Source organism: Anastrepha ludens, chromosome 5 (genome assembly GCF_028408465.1).
Source record: "Anastrepha ludens isolate Willacy chromosome 5, idAnaLude1.1, whole genome shotgun sequence".
Taxonomy (NCBI): Eukaryota; Metazoa; Arthropoda; class Insecta; order Diptera; family Tephritidae; genus Anastrepha; species Anastrepha ludens.
The window spans coordinates 112,264,991-112,288,488 of record NC_071501.1 but is presented as its reverse complement, the minus strand read 5'-3'; the positions used below and the strand labels follow the sequence as shown (position 1 = coordinate 112,288,488).

The 23,498-nt window shown below is 39.5% G+C and overlaps 1 protein-coding gene across 2 annotated transcripts in view; it reads left to right on the top strand.

The window, feature by feature from the left end:
• Positions 1-2,046: 2,046 nt before the first annotated feature.
• Positions 2,047-23,498, top strand: part of LOC128865155 (protein cappuccino) — a 162,347-nt gene continuing 140,895 nt past the window's right edge. For both annotated transcript variants that reach the window (XM_054105213.1, XM_054105212.1), the window contains exon 1: positions 2,047-2,382. In XM_054105213.1, the coding sequence (XP_053961188.1) occupies positions 2,062-2,382 (321 nt within the window). In that variant the 5' untranslated portion in view covers positions 2,047-2,061. The remainder of the gene's footprint in view (positions 2,383-23,498) is intronic.

The window sequence follows — 23,498 nt, the reverse complement described above, 5'->3', positions numbered from 1 at the left end:
GCGCCAGCTCTTATTCTATCATTCTTGACGATCGCACATCAACCGAAGTAACAGTCGCCATATTTTGTAGTACAACGGCATGCAACTAAAATTAGATAGACCATTTTTATCTGTGCGAGCTGTCAGTGTGTCAAGTGTCGTACGCCATTTAAAGTTTGAATTTAGTTAAGAGATTCTTCGTTGCTTCGAAAGTTGATTTTCATTGGAACATTTCTTTTCCGATAGTCCGCGCAAATTCGATCTTTATTGGGCTAACATATATCGCATTCTACTTTATAATAATACAATTTTTAGTTGTGCTCTTATTATTTCGCATGCGAGGACATTCTATCTTTCGATTACGCGCCTAAAGGGACTACAACGAGCGTACGGCCGGCTAATTACTATGTAAGGCAGTTCGAATGTTTTTAAAGGTGAAACTGTAATTAGCGGAATCACGTATCGTGAGTGGCAAGAAGGCTTCAAGAGCGTTCGCAGACCAACGAAGCTGTTTGTATTTAGTGTCAATTAAATCCGTGTCAAACCGCGGTCGGTATTGAAAGCAATTAATATTTTATAGCCAAGCATTGAAGGAAAAACGGCCACAGTATCAGGAGAGACGTGATGAAATTATCCTCCAGCATTGTAAAGCTCGGTCTCATATCACAAAAGGAGAAGTAGAGGCATACTTGGAAGCATTGAAATGGGACGTCTTAAGTACTTCACCCGCCGCGCTCTCCATATGAAGCTGCTGCCAGCTATCGCTAGTTCCGATTGACGGAACGAGTCGAAAATGGATCACCTCAAAAGACGAGAAGCATTTCCGCTGCAGATTTTGTGCGTTACCTTAAGTTTGCGAAAAGGTAGGGGCAAACGTCGGATGGTAGTTCGCTGCGTAAATAAATAAAAATAAATAGTATGCAATAAATTTTTACAATAAATAAAGTTTGCGAAAAAAGCGCAGAAAACAAAGATACGCACCTTTTACATAACTTTTAAAGGATGAAAGCCCAGATACATTAGTCGTATAAATTCTGCCAGGGAGGACATAAAGAGTAGTTGCCGAGATGTAAAAAATGTGATGTTTGTGTATCTTTTAAAGGTACTATTCAGTTGGGCAAGAGCCGAATACTAGGTTTAGAGTTAAGATTTATTGGAGGTAGGGGTTATTTTTAGTTAGGAGTCTTTAACGAGCTGTGCTGAGTTGGTACGTGATCATTCGGTAGTGCACACGTTGGAAACACTAAATGATAGAAACTTATTTTTTCACAATTTCTAAGTGCGGTCACCCCTCGGCAGGCAATGACAAACCCTTGAGTGTATGTCTGCCTTTATCTCCACGTAAAAACCAAAACAAAAACAAAAAGCATCATTCGTTCGGAATCGTCTTAACACTGTAGGTTGCGCTATTTGTGGAACAAAATCAAGACGCACACTAGAAATAAAAGCAGGAGCTCGGCCAAACACCCAAAAAAAAATATATATATTTGAAAAAATACATGTAAAAACTGTGTGCTCTTATTTATTTGGCATGAGGCTGTATACGTAAGCCCATTTGGCAGCTTGAGTAATCATCTCAAAGTTCTTACGTAACTTAAATTAAGTTTACCTCTGGAGTAATTACAGTATAAAACCTCTACAAAATAAAAAATATACCTTGTCCTCACTTATTTGACAAGCAGCTGTATATCTCGAGTGATTTTATCAGCTTGGCTTTTTTTTATTTATTGTTTTTTTTCGGCAAACTTCCAAAAAAATAAATGCACAAATATTTTCCCAGCGATTGTTTTTTTTGATGTTCAGACAAGAAAAACTATGCGACATGAATATTCAACATACGAATATATGGCATCATAGAATTTTAAATGTGATATTTTTACTACTCTTTTCTTTCATTTTCATTTTTCCCGAAAAAAAATGTCATCAAAATTCTTAAATACAAAAAAAAATTCGCTATTTAAAACAAAATTTACAAATGAAAAATAGCTAAAAAACAAAATTGAACGAATTGACCCATTTGATGTGAGAGAAATTTCGAGAGAAGTGGGGCCAAAAACTCAGCGCTCTCAACATACCAACAAAATGGCCAACGGCGTATTGAATAACGTTCGTCGAACGCTGAGTGTTTTCTGCAATTTCATTTTAACTTGTTGGTTCGAAATACTACTGATATTTGCAATAACAACAACTCAATATGCAGAATCGAAGGCAGCAGAGTGCAGCAATAACAGCAATAAAATCAACAGAAAAGTCAACAGCAAGGAGAGCACCAGCCACAACAATAAGATAAACAAACCTTACAAAAGCAAAAGTAGCGAAAGCCTACCAAAAACACACAATGAAGCCTATAGCAGAGCACTCGATGCATGCGAGAGCGCAGCGAAGAGGCGTAGCGTATTGCAGGTAAGTCAATCTGGTGGATGATATGAGTGTGGCATTTTTTCGACGAATTTTTTGTAAAATTTTAATTAACAAACACATACAAACGCGAATGTAATAACAAAGCTAACAACAAGAAAAGCGCCAACAAATGCAATCCACACATCAGCAAAAAGCCGCACGAATCAAATTAATCCATTTTGGATTGCTTTGATGTGATGACGATGACGATGCGGTGGTGAGTTGAAGTGGAGTTGGCTCGGCATGGAGTGCAGTGCAAAAGTAATGCTCGGTTGCGCATTTAATTGACCGCAAAGTATTTATTTTAGTTTGAATACTTTTTATTGTCAGCTGTCAGCTGCTGAATGGTTTTTGTATTTAATTTTTAATTTCATTTAAGGCAAATTCGAGGTGTAATGCATCAAAGTGGGTGTGTGTACGTGTGAAAATTTCATAAATCGCATGATTATCACATACATGTGCATTATATATACTTTCAAATAAATTTTCTGGCACCGTAATCGCTTAAATGCTAGGCAAAGCTGGTTTTTATACACCACTTTGAATTGGAATTTAAAGAGAAATGTGATGCAGCTAGAATACCTAGTAATATAATATTATGAAATACATTTTTTCTTACCAAAAAGGTCTCCCATAAAGAAAATTCCGCTTGAGTGAGCCAACTTAGCATTTATTTTCACTTTTATCGGGCACTTAACCGAAATATCCATCAAAATTTTAGAAGTATTCGACATTCCCTGCTTTCTAAAACCAATCCCTGCACTTGCCTACGAGCAGGTTGGACCTTTTCAGTAGCCAACTCGGCCATTTTGGGTATCTTGTAATATACCTAAATAGAAAAGAAACTGCCTCAAAACGCGACTTGCGGGAAACACAAATTTGGCTAAACCTATCGAATTCGGGTGAGCTAAAAATAGCCAGAAAAGTAGCATGGCAAGTAGAGGAATGGAGTTTTGGATGGCCGAACATTTTCTTCAATATTTCCAATTTCTCCAATATTTCTTATTGCACTAGGCCAAGACAACGAATTTAGAGCATAGGGAGTTACAGGTAAAGTGGGAGTTCATTACTTATCTGCAAATTTGACGCATTTTTTTTTTAATTTAACTGTTTGTCGTGAGAAAGAAAATGTAACTGTTCCATTCTCAACACATGCAAGCCAAAAATGTACCACCGAAGTGTAACGAAAGCCGAACAGCGGCAGAGAAACTGATCTGTACTATCCTTGTCCGCCAAAATAGAAGTACACAGGAGATTATCGATGATGCCTATTGTAACCACAGGTAGCCCCTGCGGCTTTTAATCCAAGGTTAGTCCTTTCAGTGCTCGTAGCTTACGGGAGAGACTTAAAATCCCCAGAAATGTAATCCCCACACACAAAATCCTCAGCTTGAAAACTATTCCGAAACACGGAATCCCCAAACTCAAAATACCCGAATTTAAATCCACAAGCTTTTAATAAGAGAATTTGATGTGAATTGCACAACTGGGTGTAGTATCCATCCAAGCAAGTACAAAAGCTTAAAGTTGTCCGAAATCGCGAATTGCATGATGTAGTCAGCGAGCCGCAAAATTTACAAGACATAAATAACCCAGAGCTACGATCTAATTCGGCTTGAAAACGACACGTATCGCATCCGTTGCGACAACGAAATTGAAACCCTGATTGGTCGTGAAAATATATTGGTGGCCACATCATAGGAATGCCCATCGAAAGAATCCAAATAAGGGTGTTTACTTTGCGTCCAAAGAGAGGTCGACCAAGAAAGAGATGGCTTGATGATGTCGCTGCAGACTTAAAAGCGATGAACGTTCATAATTGAAGAAATGAGACAAGAGAGATACTGAATTGGAGGGGAATTGTTGATGAAGCTCCTGATGGTCCACCACAGACTGTGTGAAGTATTCGTGCCGAGAATATCTGATTGATTCGTGTCCACTGATAAAAAATGCGTATGAAATTAACCGACGATTCACTTATGTAATGAGATTGCTTGGCATCGGTCACGCTAGAATTAATCTTTTTTGCTCGATGATGGATTTAAATATTTTTCATAAGTCTCTCTATTATCAAGTGATACAGCAAATAAGTGTCGCTGTCAAATCTGTTACTGATGTTGTGCTTAAAAAAGCAATAAAGGAAGAAAACGAAAAGAACGTGGCAGAAGGTTTCCCAGAAAATCACTTGACTGTTTCAGGAGATGGTTCGTGGGCTAAGAGAGGTTTTTCCTCTCTCTTGGGCATTGTGTCATTGATAGGAAAATTTTCTAATAAAATTGTTGACGTCACATTTAAGTCAAGCATATGTAAAGGATGCCAGTATTTAGCAACGAAAGATCCCATCGAAGCCGAGATGAATGCACAGCAAACCTCGAAGGCAGTAGTGGTAAAATGGATGTCAACGGGATTTCGGAAATGTTCAAGCGTTCTCTGCAGCGTTATGATGTTATGTAAAACCCATAAAAATTTGATAGATGATAAACCTTACGGTGGCGATCCAGAAGTTCAAAGCAAGAATGTGTATTGCATGTGAAGAAAAGAATGTACCGAGCACTTCAAGGTGTAAAAAAAACTCTTACCGAGTACGCAAAAGTGAAAAAACAATTGGAGGCAGCTAAGAACACAAAGATGGCCGTAAAAGTGAAGATCACCGAGGAAAGTGCTCCGAAAAAGCGTAGGACAAAGAGAGACTCGTCGACCAGCGCTGCGCTACCAAACCCTTAACCGTTGCAATTGACTAATAAGATTATGTTGAAAATGTCTACGTACTACGGGTTGGCAATCACCAGAAACTGTCATTCTCTCGAAGAAATGAAGAAAGCCGTGTGGGCTACATTCTACCACATGACATCAACAAACGAAAACCCTCAGCACTCTTACTGATCAGATTCTTGGTGCAAGTATCAACAGCTCAAAGCGGAAAATCAAGAGAGCACTTATGAACACCCAGTAATGTTTGACGAACAAGTTATAAATCTCAAAAAACCAGTGTACGAGACCTTAGCGTCCGACGATTTATTGAAAAGATGCTTGGTTTTTTTTTTTATTTTTAAGAAAAATTTTTTTTTAAGTTTTAAGAAAATAAAACTAAAAAAAATCTAGTTTTTGAAAGTTCTAGCTGTATATACCCCTTAACATCAAATCGACGAAACCGAAATTGCCCCTAATTAACTGTTACAGTCTCGGCGCCATAAACACCATTCACAATTTCAGCGGCCTAGCTAACATTTTCACCTTTATCAAAGAAAAACTGTAAAATGTACCGAATTTTTTATTGCTAACACCCTGTAACTCACAACTGAATGGAACAAACGAAAAACAGCACAAGCATTTTTTCCCTGTGAAATGTCACCTTGCCAACGAGCAAAAGCCTTAAATTGCTTGATCGATACTTAACGACATATCGAACACTCCAGCCATCGACCGAGAAAATAATGTATTTCTAAAAAGGCTGCTAATATATTTATGAAAAAAATGTTCCTAATAAATTTAGAATTTTTTCTTAATTTTTACATCGTCGTCTCTTGTACGCTCCAAATAATAAAACATTACCAAACATATTTTAAAACACATAGCGCAACACGAACACATTCGTCTTAGAGGAAGTAAGACCCAAACGTTACGCACTGCCTTCTTCTCAATGTGATTGTTGTTTTTGTAATCGCCTGCGCCATTTTACCCTTGAACTTCCGCCACATCGCAACGATTTTCTCACCATCGCAGCAGTGCAAGTACCTTCAATTAAACTGCATACTTATCGGCGCAGTAATTACCATTACCATTAATGCTAATATTAAACATTTACCTCAATTGTTTTTTATGCATGCAATGCTATACTACTGTCGCTGCTACGCGCATTAAGCATTCAGCGATTGCCACGCGCTTGTGAATTAAGAATAAAACAAAAACAAAAAAACACGAATTTGTGATAAACATCAAATTTTCACAAATGGCCCTATATTTTACGTGCAATGTTGTTAAACAGATTGCGATGTCGTTTGCAGAGCTCACACACACATACACATCCACATTTTCACCATTCAAATGTGTGAATAACAGCCAGAAATTCCCCGTGCCTGTCGTCAACAAGAATAATAATATAAAAACAATAATAATAAATAAAAAATTAACCAAAAGTTATTATACTATTCACTATGGCGGAAAGCTGCCAACAGCAGAAGTTACGTTGGTTTTCAGCGCCATTATTTCGGGTGCTTAAAGTTCATGGCGCGCTTAAAAGTACGCAATGTAGCGGCAGCACATCGTTTTGAGTATCTTTAAAGTGGCTTCAAAGTTATTTGCCAGTTGTTCTTTTTGTTTTTTTAGTTCTGGTATTTATTTACTTTCTATGCGTAGCTTTCCACAAATTTCCGTTAACTTTCCACGCCACACACCAACAAAAAATGTATTATACTTGCAATAAAGTAGTAGATAAAAAAATGTACAACAAATCCAATGCAAACCACAACATTTTTCCGCGCAAAAAATAAAATTTGCAAATTCAGACAGAAAATTGCTATATGCAACAATGGGCAGAGAGTGCGCGCGTCAGGGTAAGAGTTGCGATATTCCCCTCGTCTGCTGTTAGATTACCCATAAGGTCCTTAGTTGAATGTCCTTATGCTATTGTGGCCTTTGCCGTTTAAAGGCGCGCGGCATACATTTAAGTTTTTCCGGCAGGTAAACTTAATATCGCTCAATTACAGGGGCCGGCATTCGAAGTGTAACCAACTTCAGACAGCTCGCGCAGCTGATGCACGGGCATCAAAAGACTGCAATGTCACGTGAAATGGTTCAAAAAGTGAAGAAGAGACTTGAGCGAAGTCCCCGAGAAATCGAATGGCGAAGGATCTGAAAATATCTGACCGTAGCATCTGCCGCATACTGAAAAATGATCTCAAAGCCAAGCCTTACAAAATCCAAAAGGCACATGATCTCACACCAAAGCAGCAGCAAGTCAGACTTGAGTGAGCGAAGGAGTTGTTTCGCTTGGCCGAAAGCCGTCAATTTCCGAAAATTGTGTTTTCTGAGGAGAAAATTTTTCAAATTGAGCAATTCTTTAACTACCAAAACGGTAGGGTTTATTTGACCGACCGTTCATACGAGAATTTAATGCATCGATTGGCCACCAGGAGGTAGCACCCGTCACCAATCTCTCCAATCGTTTTCATCGAGCCTGGCGTCAAGGCAAATGCGAAATATTATCGGGAAATTATTCTGGAGGTTGCTTTGAAGCCGTGGCCAGACAAACATTTCAGTCGCAGACCATGGATATTTCAACAGGACTCGGCACCGTCTCACAAAGCTCGAGTGAACCAAGAATGGGTAAAAAACAACGTTCCGAACTTCGTAACATCCACACAATGGCTCTCAAATTCACCAGATGGAAATCCGATGGATTATTCTCTTTGAGCCATTTTAGAGAGCAAAGTCTGAACTAAACGATTCACCAGTCTCGAGAAGCTGAAAATGGCCATTGTCCGCGAGTGGGCCAAAATACCTGCAAGTCACATTCGGGCAGCTTGCGATTCATTTCTGGGCCATCTCAAGGCAAAAGGTGGTCATATCGAGCCAAAGTAAATTGATTGTTAATTTTGAATTATTTTCACACATTTTTTTTTTTTTTTTTATTTAAAACTAAATTTATGGTATTTTTAATTGGTTATGCTTCTAGTGCCGGACCTTGTAATTATTTGCAGAATTTTGAAATTTTTGCTTTGTGTCCTAAAAGAACTGTACTCGGTTTGTTTATGAAAAAACTAAGATTGTGTTAGTGATGTACGAAAACAGGTCGACACAAGTCATCGGACGAGTATGTGAATACGTGTGAAATGAGCGGGCGGAATTCGACTGTCGAATACCCGATAGTATGGCAGCCGAAGTCGCTCGCACAATTTGGTTTTTCACCCTAGCTGATTGACCAAAAACTGACAATCTGTCAGCCTTAGATGGAATCCAGGTTAGAGATCCAAAAAGAGTAGATAAATCTGCTCTTCTCAGATATCATACCTTAACTTGGAAGCACTGGGCTAAGCATGTCGCTTGTGAGCTAAGCGGCTAAATTGTTGTTGCTTTTACACACAAATTTTTCGCTTAGCGAGCAGAGATGTGGTGAGTCGAAAGTAGCGATTATGTACCGCTACATGACATTCTTTGGCGGCCGCCGTAGTCGAATGGGTTGGTGCGTGACTACCATTCGGAGTACACCAAAAGAACAAAAACGTTTTTTCTAATAGCAGTCGCCCGTTGACAGGCAATGGCAAACCTCCGAGTATATTTCTGCCATGAAAAAGCTGCTCATAAAAAATATCTGCCACTCGAAGTCGGGTTAAAACTGTAGGTCCCTCCATTTGTGGAACAACAACAAGGCTAGGTTAGGTAGTAATGGTTGCCCAGAGACTGAGACCACTTGGACGAAAGAAGTTTGGTTCATTCTTTGTGATACCATTGCAAGAGGAGGAAAAAGAGGACGAAAAGAAAGGAGAGGTGTGGGAGGGTTGAGTATTTGTGGACTATGAACGGTGACTAATATGCGGTTGTGTTAGCCTCTTTAGATGCTGATGAAGTTCATCAGATTTTTGATGTCAAGACCTGCTATTGCAGCAGGCGCAGAAAAGAAGTGAGAACCAAGATGCTTGAATATTAGTTCCGCGAGAGCTGGGCAGCCAAGGAGCAGGTGTTAAGATGATTCCACCTCATCCTCCATACAGATGACGCAAAAAGGACTCTAAGTAATTCCGAGCATGTATACCCCGCGGATAGTGTCCTGTGAGGATGACCACGAAATTTGAGAGATAAGATTTTGTCATCCTCAGAATATCCCTCGAACATCTTCTATCCAAACGTGGCCAGAAGGGCTTCGCGACCTAACACGTTCGTGTACTTGCCGAGCGCTCGCTGAGTTGGTGCAAAGCCCATCCTTCCAGGTTGTCAAGGGGATTCCGATCATCTCCTTTCACGGGCACACTACCTCACAGGTCCCTTGTCTGGCCAGCTCATCAGCTTCGCAGTTTCCAGCAATATCACTATGACCAGGTGCCCAAATTATACTTATGTCGAAGAATTCTGATGCAATCAAGAGAGAGACCAAGCATTCCCTGACCAGTTTCGAATGCACAATAATAGAGCGTAGGGCCCTAATTGCCGCTTTACTATCGGAGTAAATATTTACCTTCTTAACAGTTATTGCGGAAGTAAGTAGCCAATCAGCTGCTTCTTTGATTGCGGCCACCTCTGCTGGGAACACACTGCAGTGATCCGGTAGCCTGAACTTGAGTTTGATGGGGAGCTCTTTGCAGAATACTCCTCCTCCAACCCTACCGTCCAACTTCGAGCCATCCGTGAAAAGGTTAACCAGGCCCTGCTCCCAAGTGTTGCCCACGGTCCACTCCTTCTTTGATGAAATATGGGAGGAGAAAGTTCCACTTGGACTAAATGAGGGCACACACTGATCCGTCGACGGGGGGATGAACTCAAAGTTTCTGAGGATGCTTGAGTGACCATATGTGAGATTGAGCTTATAGCCCAAGCCCCTCAGTCTGATTGCGGTACGTGCAGCGGCAATTCTGCCTGCGATGTCTATCCAGCACATTGGCATTACATTAACCGCTAGAGTAGGAGTAGTTCGAAGCGCCTCACTGATTCCAATGAGTGCAGACCTTTGAACTCTTTCTCTAGTTTTTTAACTGATGTCAACCTCTCCAGTGAGTTGCACCAAGCAACGCATCCATATAACAAGATTGACTTTATTATGGTATTATAGAGCCAAAATACAATTCTAGGCGAGAGGCCCCATCTTTTGCCAATTGCGCCCTTGCATCCATACAAGGCGATTGTTGACTTCCTTACTCTCTCCTGAATGTTGGGCTTCCACGTTAGCTTACTATAAAGGATTTGACTTCGGTCAGCACACACCAACGGAGCGCCCCCCATCGAGGGGAGCTGAGCTCTGGGCAGGCACAAATAGGAGGCGGAGCTCGGCCTCACAGCTCACAGAAGTGTACGCGCCATGTTTTTTTTTTTTCTATTATATTTTACACGGCATTCATGAGACGTTAGGAAGTAATTTAAAGATAATCTCTGCATCTGCACAAATCTGAAATAAAACTATACATACAAATTTTCCACTCCCTCTACCGCACATTACTTGTGCTTAACAGCGTCGGTGGTGCCTTGTAGATGCTGAAATTCTCGTAAGCTACACTCAAAAATTTCCCACCACAAGTTAACAAACAGGAAGCTTGATTCCACTTCGGATGCGCTGGCGAGCAAAACAAAACATTTTTAAGAACAACAGAATTGCGTTAACAAAACAACAACAACAAACAAAAACAAACTATTACAACTTGTAAACAATTACTTTGTATGAAGTGCCTTGGCTTCGCAGCTTCCTCAACTTATTACACGCAGTTATTGTTTTTTGAGTTGTTCTTGCCATTAAGCCAGTTTTATTTATTACATTTTCCTAATACTCAACTTCATCATATTTTCCAGACATACATACATACACTAACATATATATATGCATATAAATTTCACAAATTTAACACTAGCCAATGTAATCAAAGCCTGTTTGGTTTTCTACCGTCCAGCCATAACTCTTCGCTCTCCTCAACTCGCAGCCATCACTTTACTTTCTGATTTTATCTGCTCACTCTGTGCCCTGCACTTTACTAGTTTGTTGTTATCTTTTTAGTTGCTTGCGGCTGCAGCGCCAATAGCTTGGCAAGATTGTATTAAATCCTATTGTTTCTAGTTCACCGGCATCCATCGCTCTTGTGGCAGCCCAGCAGAGGGCAACATGCTGCGGGTTCAGCCGATGCAAACCTTATTTACAAAAGATGGACAGCATGGGAACATAAATACAAGTAGTTGCACGGACATACAAACATACCAACTTTAGCAAAAAGTTCCCGGAATATTTTCAGAAAATTCAATATACGAGTTTATTCCGCAAAAGTGGTATTAGCGCTCTCAAAGTACTCCCCATCAACTGCAATGCATTTCTGGAACTCCATTTTCGATGCCGCGATCAGAGCCGTCTTCGATTTTTCTATTACATCCTGTCGGCTGTTAAAACGCGTTCCCCGTAGTTGTTTTCTGACTCGACTCAAACAGAAAAGCCATGGCAAGGAGCCATATCAGGTGAAATCGATGGCATTCGTTTTGTTCTTGGACAAGAATTCACAGATACTAATGGCACTGTGCGACGCTGCATTATAATGGCGCAAAATCCATGAGTTGTTTTCCCACAAATCTTTACTTTGTTGACGAATTGCATCACATAAACTCCTCATAACGCCCAAATAATAGTCCTTTTAACTGTCTGACCTGTCTTTTACTAGAAAGTATCCGACGTGGAACCACGCGAAGCTAGGCAACAACAAACTGCATCTCAAAGAAGTACCTTGGAGTAATACTGGAAAGTAAATGGCAGCACAATGTGGAAGAAAGGGTGATAAAGGCTTGTAATGCGCTGTATACATGCAAAAGAATGCTGGGCGTTACTTGGGGTCTAACGCTCCCACTGATGAACTGGTGCTACACGGCAATAGTCAGACCAATATTGCGCTATAGGGTCTTGGTATGGTGGACTGCAGCAAGGAAGTTGGCATATTTAATGGCATTGCAAAGGATTCAGCGACTCGCTGCCCTGTGTATAACAGGAGCAATGATAACCACTCCTAGGGCGGCACTAGAAATGATACTTAGCACACCATCTAAAAGGTCAATAGGCAGAAAATGTTGCGGCAAAATCCGCAAGAAGATTAGTGACCAGTACTCACTTACAGAATCTTCGGTCATCGCTCAATACAAATGGGGCGTACAGGTTGCAACTAATGTAGTATTTGTTGGCGCTTGAGTTGCGAGAGAAGGTTTCATACTGCAATTGAAGTGGATGGATGGCACAAAGGCATGAAGCCTGGTCGCAGGACTTTTCATATTTACACAGACCGTTCTAAAACTTTAGATGGAGTGGGAGCGGGTATTTACTGTTCGAAACTAACGATAAGGCAGCCAATCAAGTTGCTGGACCAGAACAGTATTTTCTAAGCGGAAAAAATGTCCAATGAAGCCGAGAAGCCATAGAAAGGCTAGCCGCAAACAGAAGGTTGCAAATCTATTGAGTCCCGGCTCATAGGAAGGCATCACCGGAAACGAAATAGTAGATGAGATAGCTCAAAGTAGTGTTAACCTACCTCTTGAACCAGCGAACGACATTCAAAAAACACTAAAAGTAATAATAGGGTGGTTAAATTTCAATGGCCGATGTTGAATATGAACCACACCTAAACGACAAGTTTTATTCTACATTTCATTTGAAATTTTTCAATTTCAGATCATTGGGCCGTATTTTTTCCAAAATGAGGCCGGTCAGGCAGTTACTGTGAATAGTTTTCGCTATCGTGAGATGATAACAAACTTTTTATGGCCCGAATTGGAAGATATAGATGTGGACGATATGTGGTTTCAACAGGACGGTGGCACTTGTCACACTGCTAACGAAACAATGGCTCTTTTGCGCGAAAAATTTGATGGCCGGATAATCTCACGTCGCGGCGATGTCAATCGGCCGCCCAGATCATGTGATTTGACACCGTTGGACTTCTTTCATTGGGGTTATTTGAAAGAAAAGGTGTACGTCGATAAGCCAGCAACAATTCAAGAGCTAAAGGATAAGATAATTCGGCACATTAACGGCATAGAACCTCAATTATGCCTCAGCACCATCGAAAATTTGGATCATCGGATGGAGGTGTGCCGCCAAGGCCGCGGCGGCCATTTGTCCGATATTTTGTTCCATGCGTAATTGAGCCATATCAATATTATCATAGTAAAGAGAAATGACAATAATTTCTTAAAAAAATTGAATTTTATTCAAAATCAACACCGGCTCTTGAAACTTAACCACCCTTTACAATGAAATGGACGACTGCATGAAAAAGCAAGCGGAAGTTAGGTGAACATATCTGACCACATGCAAAACTACAAAAGTCATGTTTAGAAATAACGGCAAAAAACGGACTCAATTCGTACTTACGCTCTCGGAAAGAGACTGGAGATCTAGCATAGCTATGCAGACAGGTCACATGCATACAAAATAGGGATTGCTAGCAATGATAAATACAGGAAGTGCAGAGAGGATATAGAGGGAACTACAGAGTTTCATCTTTTGTGTCTTGGTCCGGCAATGTCACAAGCGCGCTCGAAATGCTTGGAAGGGCACACAGTTTAAGGGTCGCTAGGATATCTCAAAAATAGATCCACCTGTGCTGCTTAGGTTTACTAAAGACGTTGACATCCTACGAGATATCTGCTTTAAATCTTAATAAAACTAAGTCTCCATCTAGTCTCGCTAGGGACCAGAAGGTCTATGAATGGTTTTATGCCAGCCGAGTTAATCTAATTAACCTAACCTCACCTATTTCCTTCAACTTCTCGCAAAAATTCGTCGTGTACATAGAATACCATTGTAATGCCTAAAAAACGTGATCATCGCTTTCTTTTTTGGCTGAAAACGACGTAAATTTTTTTTGTTCTTGGTTCATTCGGAGCTCTCCACTCATTCGCCTGATGTCTGCATTGCGTATCGTACTCATAAACCCACATCTCGCCTCCACTAATGATGGGTTTGATGAATCTTGTGTCGGATTCAACCTTGGAAATCAGGTCTTTGACGATAGCAATGTGGTCCCTTTTTTATATGAAACTCAAATCCTCTGGGACCAACTTTGCAGCAACATAGCGTAAACCCAAATTAATGTCCTGAATCCACTGCAATCCTAAACGGGTCTATAAGCAACCTCTGCCAGCTCTCTAATGGCTAAATTTCATGATCAACTTTTCTTTCACTTAACATATTGATGTTTTTATCAGTTTTCATTGTCGGCGATCTGCCACTACGTTTGTCATGCTGGATGGACTCACGATCTCTTCTGAAGCGTTCATGCCACTCGTAAACGGATGGTTTCTTTAGAGGATAATTACCGAAGCAGTTTCCCAACATTTATAGGATTCTCACAACATTCAATCCATTTGCAACGCAAAATTCAATACAAACTTCAAACTACAAATTCAAATTAATTTTTAAAACTATAAAAAAATCGAAAACACGTGCAGAGGTAGATTTACTCAAGGGCGTCGTACGTTTTACAAATGCCAAGCATTGGCGACAAAATTTTGATAGGAATATTAGTCACAGATATTATGGCAGCTTAACAAAAGCAACAGAACTGAAATCAGTTGACTTAGAGCGTCAGCTGGCGGTTATTCCGGGAACTTCTTGATCAAGGTGGGGTGTATGCATAAGGATTATATAACTACATACACATTCACAACCCAGGCCTTGTAGGGATCTGCGATTTTAGTATCCAATTTATGGCCATCCAACAAATATATCCCTAGAAACAAGTTTACCTTCCAGATGGGCTTAAACTTTGTAGATAAAAAGTTATGGTCTTCTAATTATATTTAATTTTTTTTTAAGTGCAATGCAACAACAATGTGCGTACTTAAACTGAACTAACGAATGTCTGAGCATCACTTTTTGAAGCCGCAGCCTAATCGAATTAACCTACGTTCCCACGACAGTCTATTCAACGTTACCGAAGAAACCCAGATTTATAAACTGCCAAGCACTGATGCTCCAGCAGCCTTCTCCGTATATCTATGGCGAATTTTTATGCTGCTACAACAACAATAACGGCCCGTTTTAACTATTTAACCATTCAACTATTCTGAATCGAACATTTCAAAGGCTGCACAAAATGGAAAATAAATTTAAAAAATGCAGTTGTTATTAGTAAAACAAGGAGCAAAGCTATAATACTGTGGGTTCTTAAAAAATATTAATATATATTGTATATATTTTTTTTTTACTCAGTTATTTAATTAACTTACCATATTTCACTTTAATTGTTTAGATTTTTTTAAAGTGAATTTAGTTAGATTTTTTTCATTAAGAATTTGTAGGCAAGAACTTAACACATAAAATTTGGGTTAAAATAAAAATATAAATTTTCTGAACAAAGAAAGTATCAAAAAAAATAAACTATTTGAGCAAACACAAATCCTTATCTTGAAATTGAAATTTGAAAAGGTCGAGCCAAGGGGCACCAGGAGATTTGGTGGCTCCTAAAACACTCAGGCTAAAAAGCCCATTGTATTTAAAGCTCTGGAAATAGGGTAGATAGTCAAGGAGGGAAGGAGAAAAGTATCAGAGAAAGAGATACGAAAGAATAGAGACAGAGATAGAGATAGTTAGTCCTGTGAGAATTTTCCAGATTCTTTGGCAAATCTGTAAGTATCCTCCAGTTTTGGAGAACAAATATTACTCATTCTCATGACATCGGCACCCAAAACTCGTAGCCGTGCTCTAGCAAAGCCAGTACACTAACAGAGAAAGTGCTCAGTGCTATCCGCCTCCTCTAAGCACGACACGCATACTGGGTCCTCAATGATTCCAATAATGGTCATATGCTGACCCCATGGGTTGTGTCCTGTAATATTACCGCCCATCAACCGAATGTCTTTCCTTCTAAGTTTTAGTAAAAAGTTTGACAGTTTTCTGATAAAATTGTAGAAACTTCACAGAAAATATTTTTAAAAACAAACATTTGTAACTACTATACTGTTTTTGCAAAAACAATTTTTAATATTTGATAGTTTAGTGAATTTCGCTGGGACTCGCTTAGAATGACATTTAAAGTCCAACAGCTCACAGCGTCCATTTTTAACTCATTTTTTTTTAAGTAAGTCAACTTCAATGTTCTCTCTCGCGAGTATCATGGAACTCTAAGCCCTTTTTAATCCATGTATTGTACAATAAAAGAAATTACGCCTTCAACAAACCATTTCTATGCTTATGGCAAGATTTCAACTTTCATACCCGCACTTTTAATATCATTCATTAAGTCGTAGAGATATAATTTGTAGAGATATAGTTCGATTAATATATCTCTAAGTTGAAAAGTTTTTCTGTAGCTGATCAGGCGACTGACAAAGTCCTGCCCTCCTTAAACCAGCGCCAAAAGAAGACTGATCTGCACGTCATGCGGGCTGCGTTCTTCGAGTGGGTAGAGGGCAATAGTTGGATTTGTTATTATAAAAAAAATACACTGTGCAACATAATCAATTTTTGTTTTGTGCATTACAGGGATTAGCCACGTTTGACGTTGAAATGCAACCAGTTCTCTCTTTATCTTTGTCCTTTGGTCTATATCTGTAATCCCTCTATCCTTATCGTTTTCTCTATTTCTATCCTGCTCTCTATGTTCATCTTTTCTGCCGTAGTTCTATCGCCATAGCCGGCTCATGTCGTTCGATCGCATTACATGTAAGTTTACAGCTGTATGTTAACGTTTTCTGTAAAATGCTTATGGTGCTGTAACATCAGAAATTTGCATTAACATTCTCTGCTAGGACTTGTGAACAAATTATAACTGAATAAAGGCAGCTAAGCAAAATATTTGCATAAATTAAAAAAAAAAATTGAAAATTTAAAGGACTTTTTTATTCTTTTTTAATCGTAAGAAAATATGTATGATATTTATGATATGCTTTAAGATATTTATGATGAAAAATTGCTCTAAATTGTCTTTTCCACTATTAATTAAAAATGTTTTACAGATTTTTTTTTACTTGTGATAGGGTATACAATTTCGGAGACTGCCCTCGAATTCGACGTACTATATTCTACCGAAGCCAAAGAATTTCTTTATTGCAAACCAGTTTTTTTGTCCGGTATTGAATTATTTTATGTTGTAATGTAAATATTACACTTTTCTGATAGCGGTCGCCCCTCAGCAGGCAATGGCAAACCTCCGAGTGTATTTCTGCCATGGAAAAGCTTCTCATAAAAAATCATTTGGCATTCGGAGCTGGCTTAAGCTGTAGGCTTCTTCATTTGTGAAACATTATCAAGGCCTATGCCACAAACAGGAGGCATCGAGTTCGCTCGATGTCTAATCACAACCAACTTTAAATTACTTCGATGCTTATTAAATCAAGCAAAGACGCTACTAATAAATTTCCGTGCCGAGTAGAAAAGAAATAACAGCAAACTAATTTATTTCTCTACAGGGACTACCGAACTTCGTCTGTGTGCTTGATTTGTGCTTACGTAAGCACTCAAGCGCAAGCGTCCAGCACAAACCTTGTCAATAGCCCCTGAGCACAAACGCGTATACGGACTTAGGCGTAGCTATATTTAATGTAAATAACTGTAAACTTTTGTCGCTGCTTTCACGTAAACAACTAGAATAAATCAATTTGATTGCCACTTTGTAGTCTCGGCGACGTTGAATATTATATATGTTTGTGTGTGTGTGTGTGTTTAATTTCCAAAAACCTGCTGCAAGCATTAAAATCTCTCAGCACTCGGCAAAGCTGAGTATCCCACCAGCCTCATGTCGCGCTCACTTGGAAGTCTCAATGAGGCGCGAGGTGTAAGGTGTACACCAGTGCGTGTGTGCAGCACCTCCACGCATATCGCTTTGATCATAGTCCCATCCCTGGGGTTGTGTACCACGTGCCCTGTCACACTCATTTACAAGCCTAAGCTCATACGCACATACATTTGTACATGAAATATGGGCATGCGTATATACCTAACGGTTACCCCAGGCTATTACGTTAGATAGTTAGCTGCGTCCATGGCAAGTTTTGGGTTTGCATAATTTTAACGCAATTCTAGGACGGCCTAAAGCGTTTGCTTCTACCGCCGCTGCTCCTTTGGGTGCACTGCAAATTGACACGTCGCGCTGTAGCGCCGCGATGCGCATCACAACGTGACGTCGAAATAATTGGGACGCATGTCATGCCATGCATTTGTGGTACAGTGTTGGAAAGACATATTTACTAGAATTTGAAATTAAAAATTTTTCGAGTCGTCGGAAGTGTGAGAAGCACATGGAACTTAGTCTATGTCGAAGCGCGAAGAAATGGTAGAAGTAGAGATTTTGTATTAGGTTTTGGAAATGTATGGAAGTGTCATATTGAGCTTGAGATTTCAAATGGATATTCAATTTAGTTAAGATGACGATCATTCCTACCATATGGGGGCAATAAATGTCCTGAGTCTCCCAAATCCTATAGGCCAATCAGTCTTACAGCTTTCATGTTGAAAACTATTGGTTGTATTATTGCCCCTACTTTGGTCTATCCTAACTAACAACCTAGCAGAAGCCGTTAATAATAAAGGATACCAAACAATAAGATATGCAGATGACATCCTTGACCAAGAAAGACCATGAAGAACTTGAGGCATGACGCCTTAAAAACAACCTGGGAATGGTGTAGGAAAAACGGATTATCAACAAACCCTTCCAAAACCATTATTGTCCCCTTTACCAGGAAAAAGCTTTTGAATATACCCACTCTGGAAATAAATGGAATAGGGGTGCCTGTAAAGGAAGAGATTAAATTTATAGGAATTATCCTGGATAAAAAATCGCTAGGGAGGTCCACCTCAACTCAGTAATGCAAAAAAGGCAAGGAAAAACCTTTGAGCAATAAAACAACTTTTGGGAAAATCCTGGACCCTGAGCTCTAAAATTACCCTCTGGATCTAGACCCAAATGGTAAGGTCCTACTGACCTACTATGGGGCATGAGTATGGTGGATAAAAAGCAATCAAATTACAGCCATATCAAAACTATGTAGACTACAAAGGCTGGCGTGCCTAAGCATAACAGGAGCTATGAGAACTATTCCAACTGCTGGCATGGATATCGTTCCGCAAGCACCGTATTCGCCTGATATGGCTCCATGTGACTTTTTCCTGTTTCCCAAGCTCAAGTTGCCGCTCCGTGGAAAACATTTTTAGACAATTGAAGTCATAAAAGAGAATTCGAAGAACACACTCGAGCTTGACTTGTTTACAGTAGCACAGAAAACAAACTATGTGACATATCACGCTGAAATTTGCCATGTAAGCTTATAACAGTCCTACCAAAAAACAAAAAATTTATTTTTGCCATATGTCATTCGCGGACCGTTTTATTGATAACGTCTCGTTCATATTTGAGCAGAAGGTAATTGGAAAGGGCCCGCATTTGCAGTTTCCCCCCGGGGCCCGGATATGCTCTCTACGGCCCTGAGTATAGCACTAGTTTATGCAGGTTCTGCTGTGGTGAAGCGGAGTCCATGAAACAACCAGTCACCAATCGTGAAGCATAAGGTCACAGGCGACACAGAGTCCTGGGTTCGTACCGACTCCAGGATGAAGACTTACAAATGCTCCCTCCTAAGAAGCTGGTTCGATTCCTCGAAATACTAAGTAGTTAAAATTAAGCACTTAGGGGCGCAGAACAGATCAATCTGATCGCAGAGCGTAAAAGCGTTAGACAACAAAAACGTTCAACAAAACGGTGACGAACCTCTAAACGTAGAGCCCTGGCGTTCGTTAATAGATCGGATGTTCTGTTGAGCTCACATACGAGTCACGATCTAAAAGTTAATTTTGCATAATACTTTTGGGATCGTGTTTAATTCTCACTTAAAATACTCAAAGAGCACCCTAAGTATTAGCATACGCCGATGACTTGGTCCTGATGGTATCGGGACAATTTCCCTCAGTCATGGCTGAGATTTTGGAAAGGTACTGGCTGTACTCAATTGCTGGGCTGCCACTTGCAGCCTCCAAGTCAACTTTGACAAATCAGAGCTAATACTATTTACCAGAAAATATAAACTTCCACCCTTTCGACATCGCCAATTAAATAACCGCGTTCTCCCGCTCTTATCGGAAGTTAGGTATCTTGGAGTGATACTTGACTCCAAGCTCCATTGGAAGCTACACATTGAAAATCAGGTAAAGAAGACCAGTATAGCCTTCTACTCCTGCAAATCTATGTTCGGTGAAAAATGTGGACTCAAGCCACAGGTCGTGCTGTGGATGTACAACGCAGTGGTTTTGCCAATTTTAACGTATGGATGCCTGGTTTAGTGGAAAGCTCTACGGGACTCACTAAACTTGTGGAAGGTGCAAGTGACTGCAAGCATTGGCATCACCGGAGCATGTAAAACTTGCCCCAGTGCTGCGCTGAATGTCCTTGCACTTACTTCCCATCGACTTTTCCGTCATTTCCATCGCAGCTCAAAGTGCAATCAGGTTAAAGAAGATTTGCCTCTGGAGCCAATCTCTCAAGGAACATGGTAGCATTTTCGGCCAGTTAACACCGTATTTCCCCAAAAAGATCTCTCTATCCGCAAACTAGAGTTTGAGGGTCGTGCTAGGGCAATCTTTCCAAATAGGCAAGATTGGATCGAGGGGAAAATCTGTACCAAAGCTTGCACCTCTATCTTCACTGACGGTTCCAAGATGGAATCGGGAGTCGGAGCAGAGGTTTTCTCTAAATCAGCCAATTTATCTATCACCTTTAAGCGCTGCTAGTGTTTTTCAAGCAGAAGAAGCGAGGGAGATATTAACATTTTCTTCGATAGTCAAGCCGCGATTAAGGCTCTGACGATGCCATGCTGCAGAACGAAATCGGTAAAATCCTGTAAAGAGGAGATCAAATCTCTTGGGTGTGCAGGTAACATTTCTCTGATCTGGGTTCCAGCACATAAGAACATAGAGGGAAATGAAATTGCTGATGAGCTTGCCAGTAAGGGAACTGAATTGGCCTCAGAGACCTCATACCCGGACATCGGATCCCCCTGACAGTTCTTAAAGGGGAACTGAATAAACGCTTTAGCCCCAATACGATATACGAAGGACTCAGGAAGTCCTTTGGACTCCTCGCCATTCAATTTCCTCGTAGCTGGGTTTACCGGTCACTGGACGATCGAATAAGGTCACTGGGTGCTCCTTTCTTTCTTTCTTCGACAGGCTGGGGCAGTGCGCCAACCTAAATCCAATCAATCTCCTCCGTTATATCAACAGCTCTGGCTGGCTGCAGATATCTGCCTGTTGGAGGTCTCATAATAGTATCAAAACGGCTCTTTAGTGCTAGGAATGCCAGATCGGCACTTCAACCATTTCACCTACCTACCTACCTACCCTAGGGCTACCTCAGCTACCGAAAATATATGTATAACCAGGGATCCAAAGTAAATATTCAACAGAACTCCGCATTATTTCGCCAATCTTGATTTGCTTGTGAGAGACACCTGCGTCAATATGGCAGCCTGACCATTTAAAAAATTTGGTTAGTCGTTCAACCGAAAACCGCTATTCGAAAAATGTTTGCTTTCATTTAGTGTTTCATGCACAGAGATTCGGGCTTACTGCCGAATGGTAGTCACGCACCATCCTATTCGGTTATGGCGGCCGGTCAAAAGCAAATACCTCTTACATCTCAGGCAAAATCAAAGTTCTTTTTTCGCCCATTGAGCATCAGAAAACCCCTACTTTCTTATTTAACGTCAAATTATGCTTATAGAAGTCAGTGTACACTGCCATTCATACCCGGCAATGACATCCAATACCCTTCTTTTAGTTATTAGAAGTCGATGGTTTATTTTCCGGTATTGTATTGGTTAAATGTCTGCTCTAAACCACGGTTTGTGTTGTTACCAGCCCCTTAGACAATACAGCGCATTCACACTATTCAGTGTAGAGACCGCCGCGCGCACACAGCTCGTTTGAAGTACAACAATAACTACTTAAGGAGGAGTTTAGTCAAAGGTAATACCGAGAGTTAAATGCCTGCACACGCACGTTGCGTTAATCATTTCGGCAGGGCAGTCAGGTCTGGTCAACAGCAGCGAAAGTTGTGTAATCTACACGGAATGCTTAAAGCTTAAATGCGTACGCCTACAAAATTAACACTACGGCAAATGTATTTAGTGATTTGGGCGAATTTAAATTATAAATTTTTAGAAAAAATAAGGAAAGCACTTGCCAATTCACATTAATAGTTGAGGTAAATTGAAGGTGTAGGATAAGCACTCATACAAGCCCATAAAATACGTAAGAAAATACGTATTTTGATTTTAATATAAATATGCAGATAAATTGGTTCATTTTCATTACTCTCTTGAGTGTATGGCGTGCAAATCAAAAGCAAATGCACAACTACTGTCTTGGCTAAGAGAAAGAATGAATTGTTGTGATTATCCGGCAATCTAATTTCTATGTACTCGAGCTTTCGCTTTGATTTAGTTTATTGTCTGCATTTGTGCTTTTGAACTTCATTTTCGTTTGAATTGATTAACGCTCCAAACCGCTAAAGTAATTAAACTTTCAGTTATTGGATTTGTGTCTCCATAGTATTCTATGATTCTTATTTATCTACGAACTACGAATAGCACTACCACAAGGTTTTTTACTAGATACTGGCATACATGAAAGAAGCAGCCTCCAAACAATCCCGATAGCAATAAGAACTACAACAAAACTAAATCTCCGTTGGTGTTAGGTGCAGTGGAATTATGTCTTCCGTTCATCAGCAGCACTTCAACAATACCCATACACATGAAAAGGTGATTGGCTATGCAGATACCTACATACGTACGTGGAGTTTTAGCGAGGTGGTAAAAATACACTCGAAACCTCTGGGAATTTGTGCAATTACTTGTAGTTACCACGGCGCTAGTCGTTAGAAAGCAAATTAATTACTTGTGGTATTTCAATCAAAATCGAACTGATAATAATTTAAATGAATGAAGGTAAAGATTAAAGATAAGGATTAAAGTTTAAAGGAGATTAAAGATTAAAGATTAAAATTTAAAGATTACAGATTAAAGATTTAGAATTAAAGATTAAAAATTACAGATAAAAGATTAAAGATTAAATACTAAAATACAAGATTTAAGATTAAAGACTAAGGATTAAAGATTTAAAATTAAAAATTAAAGATTAATGATTAAATATTAAAGACTAAAGTTTAAAGATTAAAGTTTAAAGCAGATTAAAGATTAAAATTTAATGATAAAAGATTAATGATTTAAAATTAAAGTTTAAAGGAGATTAAAGATTAATGGTTTGATTAATGGCTAATGATTAATTATTAAACATCAAAGATAAAATTAAAATTATATTAAAATTAAAATTAAAATTAAAATTAAAATTAAAACTAAAATTAAAATTAAAATTAAAATTAAAATTAAAATTAAAATTAAAATTAAAATTAAAATTAAAATTAAAATTAAAATTAAAATTAAAACTAAAATTT